Below are 18,786 nucleotides of genomic sequence, written 5' to 3'. Positions count from 1 at the left end.
AAAGTCAGATGAGGACTCCACCTACTGTGAACAGTGTAGGTGCAGCCAGCTGTTCCTGAGGAGAGGGGATCTCCTGCTGCACACCACTTCCCTTCTTCAGAGTCTGCATTGGAACATAGAGAACTAATTAAGAATAGACTGCAATGTTATAATCCTACAGCAAATTACATATGACTTGTTTTTTTAAAGCTGCTGAGCATAAGTTCTTTATATTTAGTAAACTGACAGTAATGTAAAGTCCATTAGAAAATGGTAAGGTTATATCTCTAATGATGCCAAGACATTAGGCTCAGTAAGTGGAGGGGTTTTGGAAAACAGACTTCCACATACTGGATGCAACGTGATTACAGTTATAGAAAATGTATATTTTCATTTTCTGAGTCAATTAAAAATGTTTCATTTTCAATGAAATGCTAAATAAACCATCAATACCACCAACATGTGAATACAAGCCTAGGATGTAGAATACAAAAGCAAACTTCCTCTTTCTTTTTTCATGTAACAAGAACAAGTCATGGTTTCAAGTTCCATTTTCTCGAGAGTTCTTTTTAACCACAGTCATTCTATCTGTTGTGTCTGACAGTTTCTGTGTCCATCTACCAGCTGCTCCTTCAACTCTATAACATTAAGCAGCTGTATCTGCAAATATTCATTAGAATTAGAAGAAGAAAAAAAACTCTTCTTGCCTGAGTCTCCATCAGCTTCCCATCCATTTTGGCAAAGCCATCAAAGAGGGTTTTGTAGAGAAAGGTTTTCCTCAAAGCACTGTCACTGGGAGGGAGATAGTTAAGAAGTGCATCACCGTCTTGCTGGTACATGGACATGATTATGCGCACTGCTGGTACCCGCACTGGCGCTGCACTGTGCTGGAGAGCTGCTGAACAGAACTGAAAATAAAAATAAAACATATTCATGAGGTCAGTAGTTTGAGACTGCAATTCAAACATTTGTGAATGCCCACATATAAAGGTATGGGCTTTATTATGGATTTCAAGTTGGACAACTGTAGTGGAAGGCAGAAAGTGATAGACAACATCACCTGCAGGTCACCCTCTCAGTGCAAAAAGACCCAGAGACTTTAAAAAAAAATTGCACAAACAAAAGCCAGAAACTGCAGCTGAATGTCCATCGCTTTTGACTGACTTTTACAAAGATCTCATCACACCATGGGGAAGACAGCCACATAAGATAAACAGGTCTGCATCATTAAAAGTGAATGAACTCTAAATTAGTTTAACACAGAAATGTTATTCCTGTCCTTGTGCTTTGATAAACAAAGGTTCAAGTAGACAGTGTATAGATGATAATTCTTTTAAAAAATAGATTCCTCAAACAGGGGATGACAGCATATATATTCTATTTTCTGTGGTTAAATGTACTCTGCACTGCTGAGGAGGTACATCACTGGAAAAAAGATACCCATTAGCTGACATAATCTCTAGAGAAAATAGTCACAATGCAATGGCCTTTAAGTGTTGGACAACAGGATTATCTGGAGGGAAAACTGCATACAAAGGCCAACCATCTTTGGCTTATCAGTGCATCTGACAGCTATTATTCTCTGTTTTCTATTCAAGAAATTCAATCTGAAATTCAATCTGCCTCATTTATTTTTTCACTTAGAAGCCTGCGTCTGAGTGGATCACCTAGGTCACATAGGAGAGAAAGGCAAAACTGTTCAAATCAAACACAGGTTAACACTGCTGAAGGAGTCGGACGCACAAACACGTGTGGACGTGAGATGTAATTTCTCAATATTTTTACAGAGGAAAACTCTTACTAACGCTGTGGCTTCAATTACTTCTTTTTTTTCTGGTTTGAAAACAAACAACAACTTAATATGTCCTTCAGGTTCACTTTTAAAACTGTTGATTCTATGCCTAAAGAGTTCCCAAGGTTCTATAAATGTTTTGGGTCCTTGTCGTCAGTGCTGCCGATAAGGGCTGATTGATATGCAAGTGAATGCAGTTAAATCTAGAAAAGTATCTTCACGTGTTTATCACAGAGATGTCGGACGTTTATCTGAGCTAAGCTCCTGATGTCGTCACGTTGAAGACCTTTCTTTTTGGTTATTCTTTATGTTCAAATTAGTGTCAACAGTGACAGTTGTCTGGCAAATTTTAAACTTTGTTGATAGATCCATACATGCACATTTCTTGAATATTTTTTTTTCTGTCAGAGGACAGTGGCCCACGAAAGTGACAGCCGCCTGCTAGTCCTAGTTTATTTTAATTCTGTGTAAATAAATAAATAAATTCCTTGAACACATTTTTCTTTACAAGAAAACATATTTAACTTTCATCATTTTTAACCATAAAAAAACACTGTTTTAACAGTGACGTTTGTCGATTGTCATGTAATCTCATTAAAGTATGTATTCACTCAGAGAACTGATGCCTGGATGACTATTTTTTTTTGTTACGGCAACAGCTAAACTGATATGATTTACAAATCTAAAGGAAACAGCACAAAACTAACTTGTCTGAGAACAAAACCAAAGCACAAAACATCAAATTACGTCAGCGATAACCCATTTTTGCACTTCTGATATCAGAAGTGAAGATAAACCAAAGCTGATAACAGACACCTAAAGAAGTTATTTTTATATTGTGCTACTGTTGCAAGGTTGGCTGACTGAATAAAGCAATGGAAGAAGTGAAGTGACGAAGTGAGTAAAGTATAGCTCAGGGGAGTGTGCAGCCCTCCTGTCACATCTCCATCAAGACACTTATGTTTCCCAAGCAAACATGGGAGGCAGCCAACACAAAAGAAGGCCGTCTCCAAGCAAGCATGCACAAACAGGACACCCAGTGACACCTGTGAAGCCTCAGAAGTCAGGGGAGCCCAGAGGACAAACCTAACAATTTGCTCTCAATGATAAAAGCCATGCAGAGTGAGAAGGAGGGGGTTGACTGGAGGGGTGGGGGGAAGGGCAGTGAGAGAGTAGCAGTTGTAAAGTTCGGGAAGGTGGGGGGTGGGGGCAGGGCAGTGTTGTCCTCTTCGGCCTGGTCACCAGTTGGAGAGTTTACATGTAAATATTAGATCACTGCAGGGAAGCAGTAGTTGCAGGGGATGAGAAGTGGAGTCCGGTGGTGGCAAATTTGACTCAGCTAGAAGTTCTATTTCTGACAGCCCATTGGGCTGGAAACAAAACAAATCAAAGGTCTACCACACAAGAGCTGCTCTCCTGTCAGACACTCAAAATTACTCACCTGAAATGTAATGGAAAACCAGTGACACGGATGATTGTTTTCCAAACTCTGAATGTAATGAATGTGTCATAAAGTTCATGTGCCATCTTGTTACGGAAGGTATGTTAGACTTCTTGTTTCCTCATGTGTAAAGATTACACCTGGAGACTTGATATTCAGTCAAGGACACAATAACAGTCGTTGACAGCTTTTAAGAAGACAGCTTGTGGACGAGCTGGTAAACGTTCAGTGACAACTGAGGACAAGACCACCAAAAAACTGCTGCTTCTTTACACATCACAGATGACTGTCTGTTGATGTTATGGTGCAATCGTTTGACAGTTTTTGTAATGGTCATATTATCAAAACTAGAATAAACAAACAGGATAAGGAATTTAGCTTGGTATATCTGTGAATTAAAATATCATATTATAAAAAGAAAATAAAAAGCCAGAGATGTGAAAATTATTTTTGCACTCTAATAAAAGACTATAAAATGTGGCTTCTTTTTAGTATTTTGAAAATATCAATGTATTTTTATATTTCAAAATAGGAATGTTCTAAACACAGACTCATATAAGCAAGAATACCCCAAATATCTGCCAATCATTGACATTAATGTATCCTAGTTTTATACAGTAAATGACATATTTATTTTGTTTTAAATAATACCAATGAAACAATTGTTTTTTTGTACAAATGTGATCCTTTCTCCTTCTGTACTTAGGAAATGAAAGGAGATTATTTAAAAAAAAAGTCTATCTACATCTGAATCAAACTGAATCAAATCCATCTGACATTTTCATGAATGTATTGTTCTCTTTCCAGTTTGGTTCCTCAGCACATAGGAAACTGACCAACTGACTTGGCAGAACTTCCTTTGACAGTTTGCCCATCTGTGCTGTGAAGGAAGATTAAAAAAAAGAAAAAAGATTTGTACCCACTGGTTTGGGAACCTCCCATGAGGTGGAGGGTTTGTGGTTAAAATATTTTTGAAAGTTTCTGCAAGAAGTTGAAAATGGGAAGTGTATATAAAAACATTGCATACTCATCAGAAAATAGGAATTATTACTATAATTATTATTATTTTCATAGTACATATATGTATATATATATATATATATATATATACATTAATATACAAAATATATGTAGCTTACAGTGGGTGCAACTTTATTTCTGCTACAGATGTCTTTGTATGTATGGCTATGTTTTGGGGTCATTTACCATCATGACATTGTCCAGAGTGAAGCCAGAGTTGTCTGTACCCAGTTCAACGAGCAGGCCCTCAAGCAGCTCAACCTGACTCCGTGCCAGACGAGAGGGAAAGCTTGATTTGAAGGGCTTCACCAGCTCACAGGGTATTATCTGCAGCGCCCGAATATCCTTCAGGACAGCAATTTCCTAAAAGAAAGGAGAACATCACAAGGAGTGCAGGGAATTTACTGATACAATCATGCAAAATCTCTGCACCTTTCAAACGAAGTAACATTGGTGCTTATAGAAGCTTAGACAAACCATGAGACATCACAGAGCGATTTGTCAATCATCACAAGCAACCGGACAAGAGACACGTCTTGAAAGAGATTACAAGTCAACTAAGTGCGGCAAGAAGGAGGAAGTAACTTGTCTCAGTTCTTTTCGATTTTAGGCTCCTGAGGTGAGCAGACAAATGTCAGAGGGATTGACATCCAAGCAGGAACATATTTATATTATCGACATGTGGAAAGTACAGAAGTACAGAAAAAAAAACATAATAAATAAAGACAATGTTTTCCAGCTCATTCATTCAGATTACACTTCTAAGCACTAGCTCGGAGACAGGCACACAGACGTCCGTGTAAAACATTACTCACAGTTACCGGTTGCAAGAGTTACAACATCCAGCGATTATTTTACAAATAAACAAAAGCCTGGGGCAAACAATGACTACAGCCTGTAAATCACAATTTGCTGTATATAAGGCTCTAGGGGGTAAATAAAATGGGTAAATAAGTCAGTGTAACTGAAGATGTGAACAGGAGACAAAGAATACATGGCCAGTGTAATATTGCATGTTATTTCACACTTTGTGATGCACAGAAAAAAAGGAATAGAAAATTAACTTTCAGCATTTCTGTTGAGCAACACATGAAAAGAGGAAACTATGGAAAAAACCTTTGCTGTGTTCAATTAATGGAAATGTTGCATATCCTTGGGCTTCTCCACAGTCTGTGTGTTTCAGGCTGTCTCATTCTTCTGGTCACAGTGCGTCAAATTTGGTCTATGCACTAGCAACAGGCAGCTGTGAACTGCAGGCAGGTCAGTGGAAAAACATGCACTCTAAATCTGTGAAGCTGGACATCTCCAGTTTGTATATAATGCAGCCAGACAGTCTTACAAAAAAAATCAAGCTTCTAGGAAAGGTTGTTGACTTAATGAAGCCAAATGATTTATTTGTAGGGTTTGTAAGTGAACAGATTTGACATCAAATGTATGTTAGTTAGAATAGATTAGACATTAGCAACACATTTTGATATTTTAGAGGGATGATAGAGAAAGGCTTATTAGTTTATCTTTAAAAACATAGAGTATAAATAGTGGCGCTTTGGCCCAGAGGCAATGTCTCTGTCATTGGTGTGGAACCCCAGCGTTCACCTCCAAGATCGAATCCCACTTAGGGTGGTTGGTACCTTCCAGTGGACTCACCACCCGCAGGAAGGTTCAGGGGGTTTGGTACGGTGCAGTGTGATTTGGGTGGTGGTCATGGAGACTGCTGCCCCCGCGTAACGGATAAGCGGATGAAAATGGATGGATGGATGGAGCATAAATAACAAACTAAGCCAATAGTGTGTGATTTCAAATCAATCAGCCAGTCTATCCTGACTGGTAGAATACCTGTATGAAGATAACAGCCATGTCTCGGAGCCGACTGGCCGAATCTCCAGTCCTAGTCAGCAGGTTGGGCCAGGTTTGTTCCAAACAGTAGATTAACTCTGACCGGGCCAGGCCCAGACCTGGGATCAGGTCAGTCAGCATTAGTCGCAGCAACTTTAAGGCAGCCTGGAATACCTGAGAAAAAGCAGAGGATAATTGTATCAAAACATAAAGCTTTTAAAGGGAAAACCACAAAGATGTTGATAACTGTGCACATGACAGGACAAAAAAAGAGTTAAGTGACGTATTAATAAAAAGTCAACTAACCTGTTTCCTATACTCTAAACAAAATAAACATGTAAATAGCAAACACCTGAGGCAACATTAATACAGTGCTGTAACAACGTGATCTGTTACACTGAGGTGTCAGAGAACAGTGTATATATGTGTTTACATCTTAAAGGAGCTTTCTGTTTAAATAAATCAAGAGAATTATTCCAGCAACACTACTGGTTCCATACCAACTGTACAACAACTTCCAGAGAAGTCACAAGGCCATCCTTGTCAAAACATGTTTGTATAAGGAAGCCGGCTCTGGGAAACCGAACAGGAGGCTGAATGTGGTACAGGGGCAACATTGTGAGCACTTTGGATGTGTGATTGTGCAACTATGTTTTCGCATCAGGAACATTTTAGCTCCATTTGTAGCAGGAACACAGAAAACACAGTTCCGTTTTGTAAAAGTGCGATGGTGTGGAATTAATATCTCCACTTCTTTTTTTAAATATGCTGCTCGTGAATCTAACTAACGTGAGCTGTTTGAGCCAAAGTCTGACCGAGGATATTTTATCCTGGAGGCCTTTCTTCACCAGGAAGACTGCAGCTCTCATCATGTTCCTCAGCTCCTCTTTGGGGGTGGTGGTGGGTGACACCTCCTGCAGCCTCTTGTGCAAATCCAGCAGTGCATCCTCTCTGTAAGACCAGGTTTTGGAATAAGCCCCCGCCACCTGGGAGAAGATGGTAAAGACTATCACACAGATTTCCTACATATGGGAAAATTGGCATCTGCTGTAGAGCAGGTTACCAAGGCACCCCCATACTGCAATGGCTTCTGACCTTTCCAAACTCACAGACGGTGGTATAAAACAAGTAAAGAAACATTTTTTTTACTTTTAGAATGTATTTTTTACTTTGGATAATAACAGTAGGACGACATATTTTAGAATATCATCATTCAATAAATATGTTTGCATAATATATACAATTTTTATTTCATATCATCAGTAAAAAATAGCTTGTTGGAATGCTGCGGTGTTCACAGGGAAATTGGTCATCCAAGACCTGTTTAACTTTACACACCATTTCATTCTTTGTTGGTTACGATTTTATAGGCTACAAATTCCACTCTCAGAGACCCTGGTTTCCTATAGCTGCAGGTCCCTGTTTTCAGCAGGGAACTTTCAATAAAACCACCTCTTAAAACCAGTTAGCATTGAATGTAAATTAGAAGATTTTTTTTTCGTAATTCTATTTGATCATTTAGATTAAATCCTCTGAGTGTTTTTCCATTTTCTTTTCTTACCAGGCTTTCTCCGTAAACATCTATAGGAAGTCCAGCTTCTATTTGGGCTTTTTTGGTCAGTTGCTCAGGCTCGACGCTCACCTCAGCGAGAGGTGGAGACCCAAAGGTGCACAGTTGTGGGATTTTCTGGAATACGGGGCTTTGAAGAAGTTCTGCCGTCTTTCTGTCTTTTCTATGAAGAGCTGGGAGTGGCCTCTCATCATAAGTCCTACTTGTTGACTGTCAAACCAAAAAAAAAGAAATCATTGATTGTTTTATCTATTATTTGATTTAAAGCAAGTGTGGGTAAGTTTCTCAAATTTAGAAACTACATGCTAGGTGTCTTATCTGCATCTCTTATCATCATCTTTCTCCAACAAACTCTCTCTGACCCATTGTTATGTTGTCATCTGAAATAAACAGACTAGACAGGTATGTGCTCAAACAAGACTTACAATGTGTTCGCAATTTAGTAGATGAGCAAAATTTCTTACAATTACAATGAACAAATGTTGTCATAAAATAAAAAATATATCAGAGATAGCTTTTGGATTACATAAAACAATTTATCTTGAATGTTTTATATGGCAATGATGAGGAACAATGTTTAAAATAAATGTTGAATTCTTGCATCTTATGTCCTTTGTTATCTCCTGTGACAGACAATGGCATTGCAGAAGGGTCAAAGCTGTGCCTTAGGTCCAGGTTGGCAGCCACCAGAGTTAGCCATCCGTTTCAGGCTTTTAATTAAATAGTGAAACTTAAACCTGTAGCAAAGCTGCTCTCAGTAGGTGGTAAGTAATGCATAAAAGACCCCACTTGTCACAGTCTCTCTCTGTGTTCTCCCTGCTCTAACAATACAGAGACTTGGGCCAGACATGTGTCACCAAAGTGATTCCAGTTATAATCCACTCGTCCAGGATTCATTCAATCAAAGAGGGCTTTGGGTTTTGTCATTGATGCAGTCTGTGTTTCTGTTTCGGAACATGTTCTACACAGTGTGGAGACGGGCCCATATGTGTGGTGCAGCTTCACCACCTTGGATAATGTTACACTTACGTCTGTCATTGTATCAGCTTGAACAGCAGGGATGCAAAGGTTTTCAGGCTGACTGCTTAATTTAGGCAAAACTGCTTCTGTAGCTGATTGTTGATCCTGGGGAGTGTTTTTTTTCTTCCCTGTTCTGACTGTGTCTGTAGACACAAGGAGTTGGGCAGGGACTGAACAGTAACCTGGTGAAGGCAGAGTTGAGGGAGGACCTGGTGGGGGGGACAACTCTCTGGCTCTGGTGACCTGGTGACAAAGTCAGGGAGTCAGAATTGGCTATAGTCATCATCATGAAATGATTCCAGATAATAGTGACTGACCAGTGATATGTCCAGCAGGTTGTGGACCTCCAGCTGCTTGTAGACACTCCTCCTATAGTTCTCCATCAGCTCTTTCTTCTTCTTGGCCAGATCGTAGTCCTCTTTTTCTATGGCACATCGCTTCTCTATGTCATATTGGGCCAAACGCTCTCCAACCTGAAAGAGCCAGACACAAACATCCCAGCACATGTTTAGACAGGTTATTGCAGATAGAAGATTGTTGTCTTCCTATAGTGTCAGGATGTCCTGGCATTATGTAATTTTTATACCTGCACTACTGCCAATATGAGAGGATGTTTTATTACTTTGACCCAAGGCTATTGAAAGAAAAAAGTATTATTATTCTCCATCTGTGGTTCCAGCAGCACTGACAGACCGTACAGTGTATTTTGAAAATTTGAAAAAAAGAACAAACAAAAAAAAAGCCCATTTTAAATCAATTAATTTCTTTAAATTTCTTGTATGCAAATGTATTGGTCACCAAAACTGTGATAAAGTGTCTGCCTACTCTTTAGTCCCAGTTTGGACAACAAAGTAAATATTCTCTAACCTGCCAAAATCTAGAATGTATAATGTATTTAAAAACAAGCTGGTTTGACTTACTCCAATGTGACTACATGATAAAGGACGAGCAAGTCAAGCATGACAACTGTAACACTGATTTCAAATTTATGTTGACATTTATGTTTAAGTTGGTCGAGCTAAGGTATCAGAAGCTGACCTGAAACTGGTCAAATTGGGTTACTGGTTTGTTCAGAGTTATTCTTAGGCAGTTAGAAATATGAATCCTGTCTTGGAAATAATTTGGTCATCACATCCTCCACTACACTCCCCAAACACAGAAAGAAAGAAAGAAAAACTAAGGTTCAAGCATAAAAATATACAGAGAAATGAGTGAAACTTCAGAGTAGAGTACCTGTATGCATTTAAACAAGCTCTTAAATTCGTGGAATTCCATTGTAGTTGCTGTAAGTTCCAGTAAGTGCAAACCTGTAATTTCCTTGTGTGGAAATTCCACTTGGCTATATAAAGTTGCTAGCCAGGTTTTGGGTATTACGGTCTGAAGTGAACTGAGAGTCCTTCCTCATGTTTGGACCAAACATGTTGTCTCTTAATCACCATGAAGAGACATAGCAGAAAGTCAGTCATCTATTGGTATTGTCTCAACTCTGCTCTGTCTTAACAGATATCAATAAAACCAGTCCCATGGCATCGCAACTGTGTGACAACAAGAACACATTTTCAGCATGACCACCTTGGCGACTGGTTGTTCACAGCGATAATATACTGACGCTAACAAGGTGCTGGTGTTGACGAGTTATCTGGTTACAGAAAAGCCTGTGGTCACTGTGGTGAAGACATGACTCAGGGACCATCAGCTGTCAAGCTAATTAAAAATGCATGGTCACCATGGAGGCCCTGTACACAAGGAGGGTGGGTAATAGGAATCTGAACAAATGTCTGACAACTACTTGTAAATAATGACAGAAAAGTGTACAACAAAGTAGCAACCGAAAATAAAAAAGATTTAGTTTCATAGTGGTGGTCATGTCCAATGGTCTGCACAGGAGCTTAAACCTGTGGAAAAAATAATTCACTTCAATGTATTACATATTATGACTACTATGTTTAGCACTTCAGTATATTCAGCATGTTTTGTTTTTAACAGCGGGATAAAGAAATGTATGTATGTAAATCGGCAGATGTAGAGCTGATAGTGTAGTTAAAAGTTGGAAAATTAGATCACAATCATCTGCTTTTTTCCAGGAAGACTACCAGGTTGGGAACAGGGGGTGGGGAAGATGGACTGAGAGTCTGCCTTTGAGTAAACATTCTACTTGTTTGTGCTTATACAAAGAGCCTTTCTGTGAATCCCATTAATTCATAATGACACTGTCGTTTGGTAAATATTTACACATACCTACACCTTTAAAGATCACTGATAAGGAATTTCTACTTAGTGAGGCAATTGCAAAAATCCATTCAAAGGTGACAGAATCCTTTAACCACTGCAAGGACACATCCTTGGGATCTGTGGGACATTTTATTCCGCTATGTGAGAAACAAACGTGTGGCCTATGAGGTATAGTACCTTCTGCAGGTCGGCGATGGCCTGCTTCAGATTCTTGGCCTGCTCATATTTCTCCTGTCGGACCATGTCCTGCTTCTTTTGGTCCATGAGGCGGATGATGTGAGCAACTTCAGGGTCCTGGTACATCTCAAAGGCCAGGTCATCGAATGGGGAGATGGAGTCACTTTTTCTAGATTCAACAAAGAACACAGATGTCTTAATTGCATTTCACAGAGCTTTCAATTAGATATAAAAGACAACACAGTTTGGATGCTTATCAATTTATCCCTAATGTGAATGTTTCATGGGGGATACATTTTTTAAAAATGATTGAGAAACTTGTTTTCTTCTTTGCACAGGCCACCACCTGCTTTGCTTTAAACGCTGTGCTTGGCCTGGTGACTCAAGGGCTTTGATGCAAAGTGTTATCGTCACAAGAGAAAGAAACTCAGGTTCAATGTCCCAGTCTCACCCCATGGAGGTTGTGTCCAAGGCGACGTCCAGCTGAGTGCTTTTGAGGTAATGTTCGATCAGCTGCTCTCGGCTTGGCTGGGTGTAACCAGATGGACAAGTTAGCAACATTTCCGGTCATCTTTCTGTGCTACATTAAACCTGATCAATCCCACTGACCTCTCACATTTACAATTTAAATGTATCCTTTAGCTTAACTACACACCCAGAGACTGTCCTTTTTGAAAGTGATAATTTGTCACAATTATCACTGTTAAAGCTGGTCCAATAAAGGTTTAAGATGTATTATACCCCGCGCATTACATACATTAGTTTTGTTGGGGGGGGGGGGGTCCAGAACAATCCAGGTTACAAACCATGAACTAAATAAGTAAACACCCAAAAATCTCTCTCTTCAAGAGCTTTGTGACTAAGATGCTGATCTGCATCACCAGCTACTCTTCAAAAACTGCTAATTTATAACACTCAAGCACATTGTGTAAATTTCAGATCAGCCAATGGTGCAATAATGGTGCTTTTCTTTTACTGCTCAGCAGGCAGCTCTGAGCATCCTCCTCAGAACTTGTACTTGAGCAAAACAGCCAATGCCACACACTCGTTCTTTCTCGTTCCTCGCTGGGAGAAGCAGAAGAATCATGTGTACCTGCTGCAAAGGTAAAGGTTTACTTGACAAAGCTTCAGGCAGATCACTGGTGGAGGTGCTTAGGGTCGGATTAGTGAGGCAACAATGCTAAGCCTGTTCAATGGAATCTGTGCGAGCATGTGTCCCTATCTTCCCCATCTCTGTGTGAGTGAATGTGTGTGAATAAAGGCACACCTGTGTGTGTATGTGTGAGTGGTCTAGGTATAGCTAACCTCGTCTTGTATCCCAGGTTTGTAACTACTGTTGTGACACAAGGGACAAGCTGAACATGATCCTTCTTATAAATTAAATCAAATTTTCTGTATGTAATAATATCTGACTCATCCCTTATATAGTTTTAAAATGAATATGAATGAAAAAATAAACACTTAATACACAGGACCTTTGAATAAAAACAAATATTCAAAAAAATATAGATAGTTATATATAAATACTACTTTTTCGTTGATGTGACTGCCAATAAAATGAAACGGTGACTTTTTCACAATGACAGAGAAAAGATTGACAATGCAACACTGCCGCCTAGTGTTTCCGCTAAACAAATGGGAAAACAGTGAAGGGTGCCACGTGATAGAAGTGCTCACTTACAATTGTATGAAAAGCGTTGCCATCCAAAAAATCTGCCAGTACATTTATAGCAACCAAGGCAACCTAAAATCACAAAAGCAATTGGGGAGAACTTGAAGTTAAAACAAAATAGATGGTAAAAAGACAACAATCAACAGCAACGTTTATGTTATGTGTGACATATGATTGTCCTTTAACAACATTAAAGGAAAGATTAACAACAGTCAGTTTTTAATGCAAGATAAAATTCAATGTTTCCCACATTGATTCAAACTTGATTTGTGCAGTATACTCTCTGTAAAAGACGGCCATCAACATCTTTCTTTAAATCGCATTTAAACAAACCTGATGGTGTTGATTGTATCCATTGAGATGGTTCTTGTGAAATGTTATTTTCAGGTACATTCCAATGGCATCAACATGGACCGACTTCAGCTCCCGTGCTTTGTACCCTGTCTTCTCATTGTCTGACAGAGACACATACCTGTATGCAAGAGTGCAGACTAAATTTTATAACTACTCAAACATTGTGGTAGAAAATATGAAGCTTAGTATAATGCTAATTTCCTATTTTTGAAGACAAAATATGTTTTTGTTCTTCTAGGATTCAAATCACATTCTCTGCATGCATACAAGTCACGTACCCGAGCCTGCGAAGCTGCCCTGGGAGTACTGGAGTGCTGGTTTCAGGGAGAATGTCTCCAATGTGGAACTCCACCTTTGTCGGGATCAGGTACTGATGAGCCAGAAGCTGCAGCTTCCTCACGCGACATCTGTCAAGCAGCTGGATGGTGATGTGTTGAGGGTATGAGCACAGCCTATGAGATAAGATGTAATGTGCAGGATGTAGTACATAAGCTATATGTGGTGCTTAAAAAATCGTATTTTTCCCCCTCTGTCCAGGCACATTATTTTTTTAAATATTAATAAAACTCAGATGTCATTGTTGTTTTGTTTTTGTTTTTTGTTTGTTTTTTGCTGCAGATTAATGCAAAAAAGAAAACAGCCATTAAACACACGCACTGGAGGGAATTAACACAACTTGTACTAACATTTCCTAATGTTTGCATAATACATGTTATCTATCTATCAATTAAACAAAATTATCAAAAGGAAGGAAGAAAATAAGAAAAAGCGCCCCACTTTGTAGATCAAAATATTGTTGAGCCCTGTCACATTGACAAGTTACAGCTACTACCTCAAAACTCAAATGAACTATATTTAAAACACTGTTGCTACAGCTGATGCTGTTAAACTAAGGAAATAAAATTACAAATAGATGCAAGAAACTGCTGACATTGAAATCATTGGTCTTGCTGCACCCCCATTGCAATAGCTCTGCACCCCTTATGCGAGACCATTTTATAAAGGTTTGTTGACACTGAATATTTTCAAAGGTGTTTATGTACCTGCTGGATCTCCAGCCATTGGCTGTCGGAGCATGGACCATAAGCTCCTGGGCTGAGAAGTTGTCCTCATGGCTTGAAGATTTGACTACAACAAATCCTATCTTTTTTGGCATCCCTCTGATAAACACTGTGAAATGGAAGAGTCTGTGCAGCTTAATTCTTTTGAACAGCAACAAACCTTTATAACGAAAGAAAACTTGCCAATGTTATACCTTTTGTTCCAGGTAAAAATTGTCTAAATTAGTTTAAGGTTGATTAAGTTGGTTGGTTAAAACACCTAAAGTCTTTATCTGGATTATATTTATGGAAATATACTCTAAACAGATTATGGTTCTCTTTAGGCAATATAAGTTAAGCAAGAGAAATATATTTTACGCTCATGAAAACATGTTCACCTGATAGCAAGATTGACGGGTGGGCATGGGTATTAGCGAACGGCTAACTTCTTAAAATACTGTAGTCAAAACCTGACATTTTCAATTTGTAACTTGCAAATAGTTTAAAGAAAAGAAACAATAAATTCCTGGTGTGTTAAAAGCCTTCTTACCACCAACATCACGGTAAACCTGACAGCTTGTTGGTCCATTTCATCTCCATAACCACCGCAGATAACGTCTCTGACATGCGCAAGAGCGAGATTATCCAATGGCCAATAGTCTTGTGGGAATTGTAGTTTTTTGTGTTTTACAAAATTAAAACATATTTTTATTTTCTTCGCCATACAGTAAGGTTTGCATGTGATGTGCATATACCTTGTGGTTTTTGTTTTAGCCATTATCAAGCACTGAACCTCAAAACCCGTCGAGATATGTCTTCCTGTTCGACACAACCCAACTTTACGGCAGTTTTCCAACAGGAAATGTAAGGGTCTTCAAAATATAAGCACAAGTATCGTCGTCTTTCAAATAGACGAATTTAGTTAGTAGTTTAGTTAGTTTCTTGATCTATTTATTTTGCTAATAATATTGATAATATAACAGGTGAAATTATGGAACATTAGTAAATTATTATCATCGATGCCCAAAAAATAATGACAGGTTAAGCAAAGGACTTTGCCACGTGACAATAGTATAGCCAAAATGTTCACAGACGTTACAATTATTTTATGAATACTTATCAATATGTGTCATTTTTTAAAATATATGTTTTCATACCATTATTCTGAGCAATATTTACTGTCTTGTATTTTATACAGTCATTATAAGAAAAAAAACAATTTTGTTTTGAAAACAAAAGGCGGAAGTAGTACTTTTTTAAGCTTCTCGGCGACTTATACAGGTTAAAGGCAAGCATGGGTGACTTGGAAAAATGGCCAGAAATAGAAAAAGTAGCTACAGAAAAGAGACGTGAGTTGGTCTTACAGGGTGCCGATGTAGACAAGAGAATTTCACCTGAAGGAGGACTTCCTTCTTCCATCTATTCCCTCTCACTGCTGAATTATCTCGAAGTTAGCCAGTGCCCAAGTTTGACAGAGATTCCCGAGGACATCCAGCGTCTCATAAATCTCCAGAGCCTCATCGTGTGCAGAAACAAACTTACCATTATCCCCAGTGCCATCGGCCGCCTGAAGTCTCTTAAAGTCCTGGACCTGTCAGTCAACAACCTGACGGTTTTACCGGACAGCATCGTCCAGTTAGGAGAGCTAACCACCCTGAACGTAAGCTGCAACAAGCTAGAGGTGCTTCCGGACGACCTAAGTCAGTGCTCCAAGCTCTCCACCATCAACATCTCCAAGAACAACAACACTTTCTACTGTGAGCGATTTGAACTTCTCAGCACCTTGATTGCCTCTGACAACTGCATCCAAGAGCTGAACGGTGACATCTACAAGCTACCAGCTCTAAAGGTGGACCACAGATTTGTCCTTAACCAGGTTTTATTCGACAACGAAATGATCTTTTGTTCTGTCAAAGTGGGTTTTAAAACTGGGATGTAAACCCGTATGTAATTGTCCAATATTTTCTTCTATTAAATTAAAACTTAAAAACACCAAGATCAGTTTTATGTACTTTACATTTACACATTTGTCTTTTCAGGTTCTTGATCTCTCAAATAACAAGCTCAGTGACATCCCCTCTGGTCTTAGCAACTGCCCCAAGTTGAAGGAAATCAATTTCAAAGGCAACAAGCTGAAGGACAAACGTCTCGAGAAGATGGTCAGTGGTTGCCAGACCAAGTCCATCCTCGATTATCTCAGGGGAAAAGGACGTCAAGGAGAGGACGGGGGCGATCATGATGGAGGACGAAAGGCTGACAAAAAGAAGAGGCTGCAGCAGAGGAGGAAGAATGAGAAGACGGCAGATGAAGCAGATGAGGTGGAGGAGCTGAATAAGATGGTGGTGAGGGTTCTTCATGTGTCAGAGGATGCCACAGAACTGACTGTCAAAGTCACTGCAGAGGTAAAGGAGGTTCGTCCCTATTTGGTGTGCTGCGTGGTCAGAGGCATGAACCTAAAGTCTGGGAATGCTCTCAAACGCTTCCTCATGGCTCAGGTATGGAGATGCTATTTTTCCTCTTGTTTTAACCCAGACTTTTTTTAATATTAACCTGTGTGTGTGTGTGTGTGTGTGTGTAAGTAAAAAGAGTGTGGTGTGTGTGTGTGTGTGTAAAAAGAGTGCATCACCATGAGTAAAGTTACTGTTGTTTTTCAAGACAAAGCTTCATGATGATATGTGTGGAAAAAGGACCACTGCAACGATCGCGACTCACGACTTGCAGCTTCTCAAAGGTCCTTTGACGTATGATGCCAAACCACCTACTCAGCTGAAGGTAGTACCCACAGACTAAAACGATTAGATATAAATACTGGTCGCATTCACATGTTTATGTTTATATAAATATATATATATTCTAGATTGTGCCACTTGGACGGAAGGAGATGACTGCTGTCGAACTGATGAGACACCTTCACCTTGAAGCTGACGAACTTAGGAGGCAGAAGAAAAGGCAGAATGTAACTGGCCTTCACAAGTTAGTATCCACTGCAGTACTGACTTGTTTGGGGAAAAAATGTGAAAAAAGTTCAACCTAAACTGAAGATGGAATTATTTAATCTAAATCTTTGTATTTCACGAATTGAACTTGACAAATTGAGTTATTTAGTGGGAACCAAGAGTGTCAACATTATTTTGTCTTTTTCTTCCATTTACTTGAATGCAAGATATCATGCACTTCTTCAGCCTTACTGTTCAGCACTTTTCTTTTTCTTCCCTTGTCTCATCACACAAGTTTACTCCGATACATTTTTTTTGTTATTTGTATAATCCATACAAAAGGGTATTTTTTCACAAAGAACGTAACTCGTCCCCAACAACCTACATCTAGACAAATTATCCAGAGCACACTAGAGTTCATAAAAATGCAAAAAATGAAATGTGTTCTAGTGCTGAGAGACTGAACATTAACTCAACGCTGTGTTAATTTGACAGATACCTACAACTTTTGCAAGAAAAACCTCTCTATCCCTGCCTTGTTGACGCAGAGGGACATGTGATCTCATTTCCACCAGTTACCAATAGTGAAAAAACCAAGGTGTGTTTACAGTATGTGATCAATGTGTTTGTGTGATAGAGGTCATAGATGTTGAACCCCAGTGATCACTGTTTTACTTTAACTTAGCCCTATCTTCATGTATATTACAGATAAAGAAAACAACCAAAGAGCTGTTTTTGGAGGTGACCAGTGCAACCAGCCTGCAGACCTGTAAAGATGTTATGGATGCTCTAATTGGAGTAAGTTTTTTTTTTTTTCAATTTTTCTGCCCTTAAAAGCTGTTACAACGTTGGCAATGTTATTGAAGGGGTAATTAGTTTAGGTGGACAGAAGGTGGTGCCAGAGTAAAGACATTTGTTTGAGTCGTTCAATCAACTCATGGTAACACTTTTTAATTACAGAAAAATTCTTCGGGGTGCCTCTCTAAGAAAATTATTTTGAAAAATGTTGACATTGATTTAACGCTTTACGATTGATTGTTTTGGGAAACAAATCTTGTAGGTAATGATGAAAGTTAATGACCAAGTAGTTGGTTTTTATGGATACTTTCTTTTGTTCTGCTCCTGGTGAAGCAAGGCGTATTTGTCCTCTAAATAGACAAATCAATTGGCTCTTCACATTTAGCTCTTAAGAGTTGGTTTGATACACTGTTTTTGTTGTTTTTCTTAACAGAAAATGTCAGAGCTGAACAAGTTTACAGCAGAGCATCAGGAGGAGGGTGGATCAGACGGGGAAGGCGGGGTCCAAGCTGAGCCAGCAGCCGTTGGAGAGGCCACTAGTGAACTCACCGTCCTACAAGTTCGAACCTTCGACCAAGACGGAAACCTAAAGGTTGTCTACCCATCAAAGACAGACCTCTGCAGTGAAAAAAGCAACGTGACCGTAGTATGGTAGAAATGCTGTGGGAGGAACCCTAAAACATACGTAATGTCCCTTATTATATGAAAAACTGAAGACCGGCTTTTACAGCATATCTTTCATAAACATGCCAAAAGTGGACATTCTGCCTAATTAAAAAAAATAAGAACCTAAACGCAACTCTCTCATTTCACATTACAACAAAGTAAATAATGCACATTTACTAGAGCAATAACCCTAATATACTATTAAACATTTGTAAAACTAACCTTGTTTAAATAAAAGCAACCACAATTAGAA

The 18,786-nt window shown here is 39.0% G+C and overlaps 2 protein-coding genes across 3 annotated transcripts in view; one reads left to right on the top strand and one right to left on the bottom strand.

The window, feature by feature from the left end:
- The window catches only part of cep104 (centrosomal protein 104), a 29,134-nt gene extending 14,141 nt beyond the window's left edge, over positions 1-14,993 (bottom strand). For both annotated transcript variants that reach the window (XM_008318766.3, XM_025059690.1), the window contains exons 1-15: positions 14,684-14,993; positions 14,137-14,263; positions 13,372-13,545; positions 13,073-13,211; positions 12,749-12,811; positions 11,519-11,595; positions 11,068-11,236; positions 8,976-9,131; positions 8,668-8,901; positions 7,630-7,848; positions 6,884-7,054; positions 6,069-6,242; positions 4,419-4,595; positions 687-887; positions 26-103 (exon numbers count right to left, since the gene is read on the bottom strand). In XM_008318766.3, the coding sequence (XP_008316988.1) occupies positions 26-103; positions 687-887; positions 4,419-4,595; positions 6,069-6,242; positions 6,884-7,054; positions 7,630-7,848; positions 8,668-8,901; positions 8,976-9,131; positions 11,068-11,236; positions 11,519-11,595; positions 12,749-12,811; positions 13,073-13,211; positions 13,372-13,545; positions 14,137-14,249 (2,145 nt within the window). In that variant the 5' untranslated portion in view covers positions 14,250-14,263; positions 14,684-14,993. The remainder of the gene's footprint in view (positions 1-25; positions 104-686; positions 888-4,418; positions 4,596-6,068; positions 6,243-6,883; positions 7,055-7,629; positions 7,849-8,667; positions 8,902-8,975; positions 9,132-11,067; positions 11,237-11,518; positions 11,596-12,748; positions 12,812-13,072; positions 13,212-13,371; positions 13,546-14,136; positions 14,264-14,683) is intronic.
- Positions 14,994-15,369: 376 nt separating this feature from the next.
- lrrc47 (leucine rich repeat containing 47) lies at positions 15,370-18,786 on the top strand. The gene is made up of 7 exons (XM_008318765.3): positions 15,370-15,982; positions 16,173-16,628; positions 16,789-16,905; positions 16,991-17,106; positions 17,565-17,667; positions 17,778-17,867; positions 18,301-18,786. Exons 1-7 carry the CDS (start codon positions 15,428-15,430, stop codon positions 18,520-18,522), a joined length of 1,659 nt encoding a protein of 552 aa, XP_008316987.1. The 5' UTR covers positions 15,370-15,427; the 3' UTR covers positions 18,523-18,786.

This window comes from Cynoglossus semilaevis, chromosome 10, assembly GCF_000523025.1.
Source record: "Cynoglossus semilaevis isolate Cse_v1.0 chromosome 10, Cse_v1.0, whole genome shotgun sequence".
Classification (NCBI taxonomy): Eukaryota; Metazoa; Chordata; class Actinopteri; order Pleuronectiformes; family Cynoglossidae; genus Cynoglossus; species Cynoglossus semilaevis.
The sequence above is the reverse complement of the archived record's forward strand: the minus strand, read 5'-3'. Positions and strand labels throughout refer to the sequence as shown.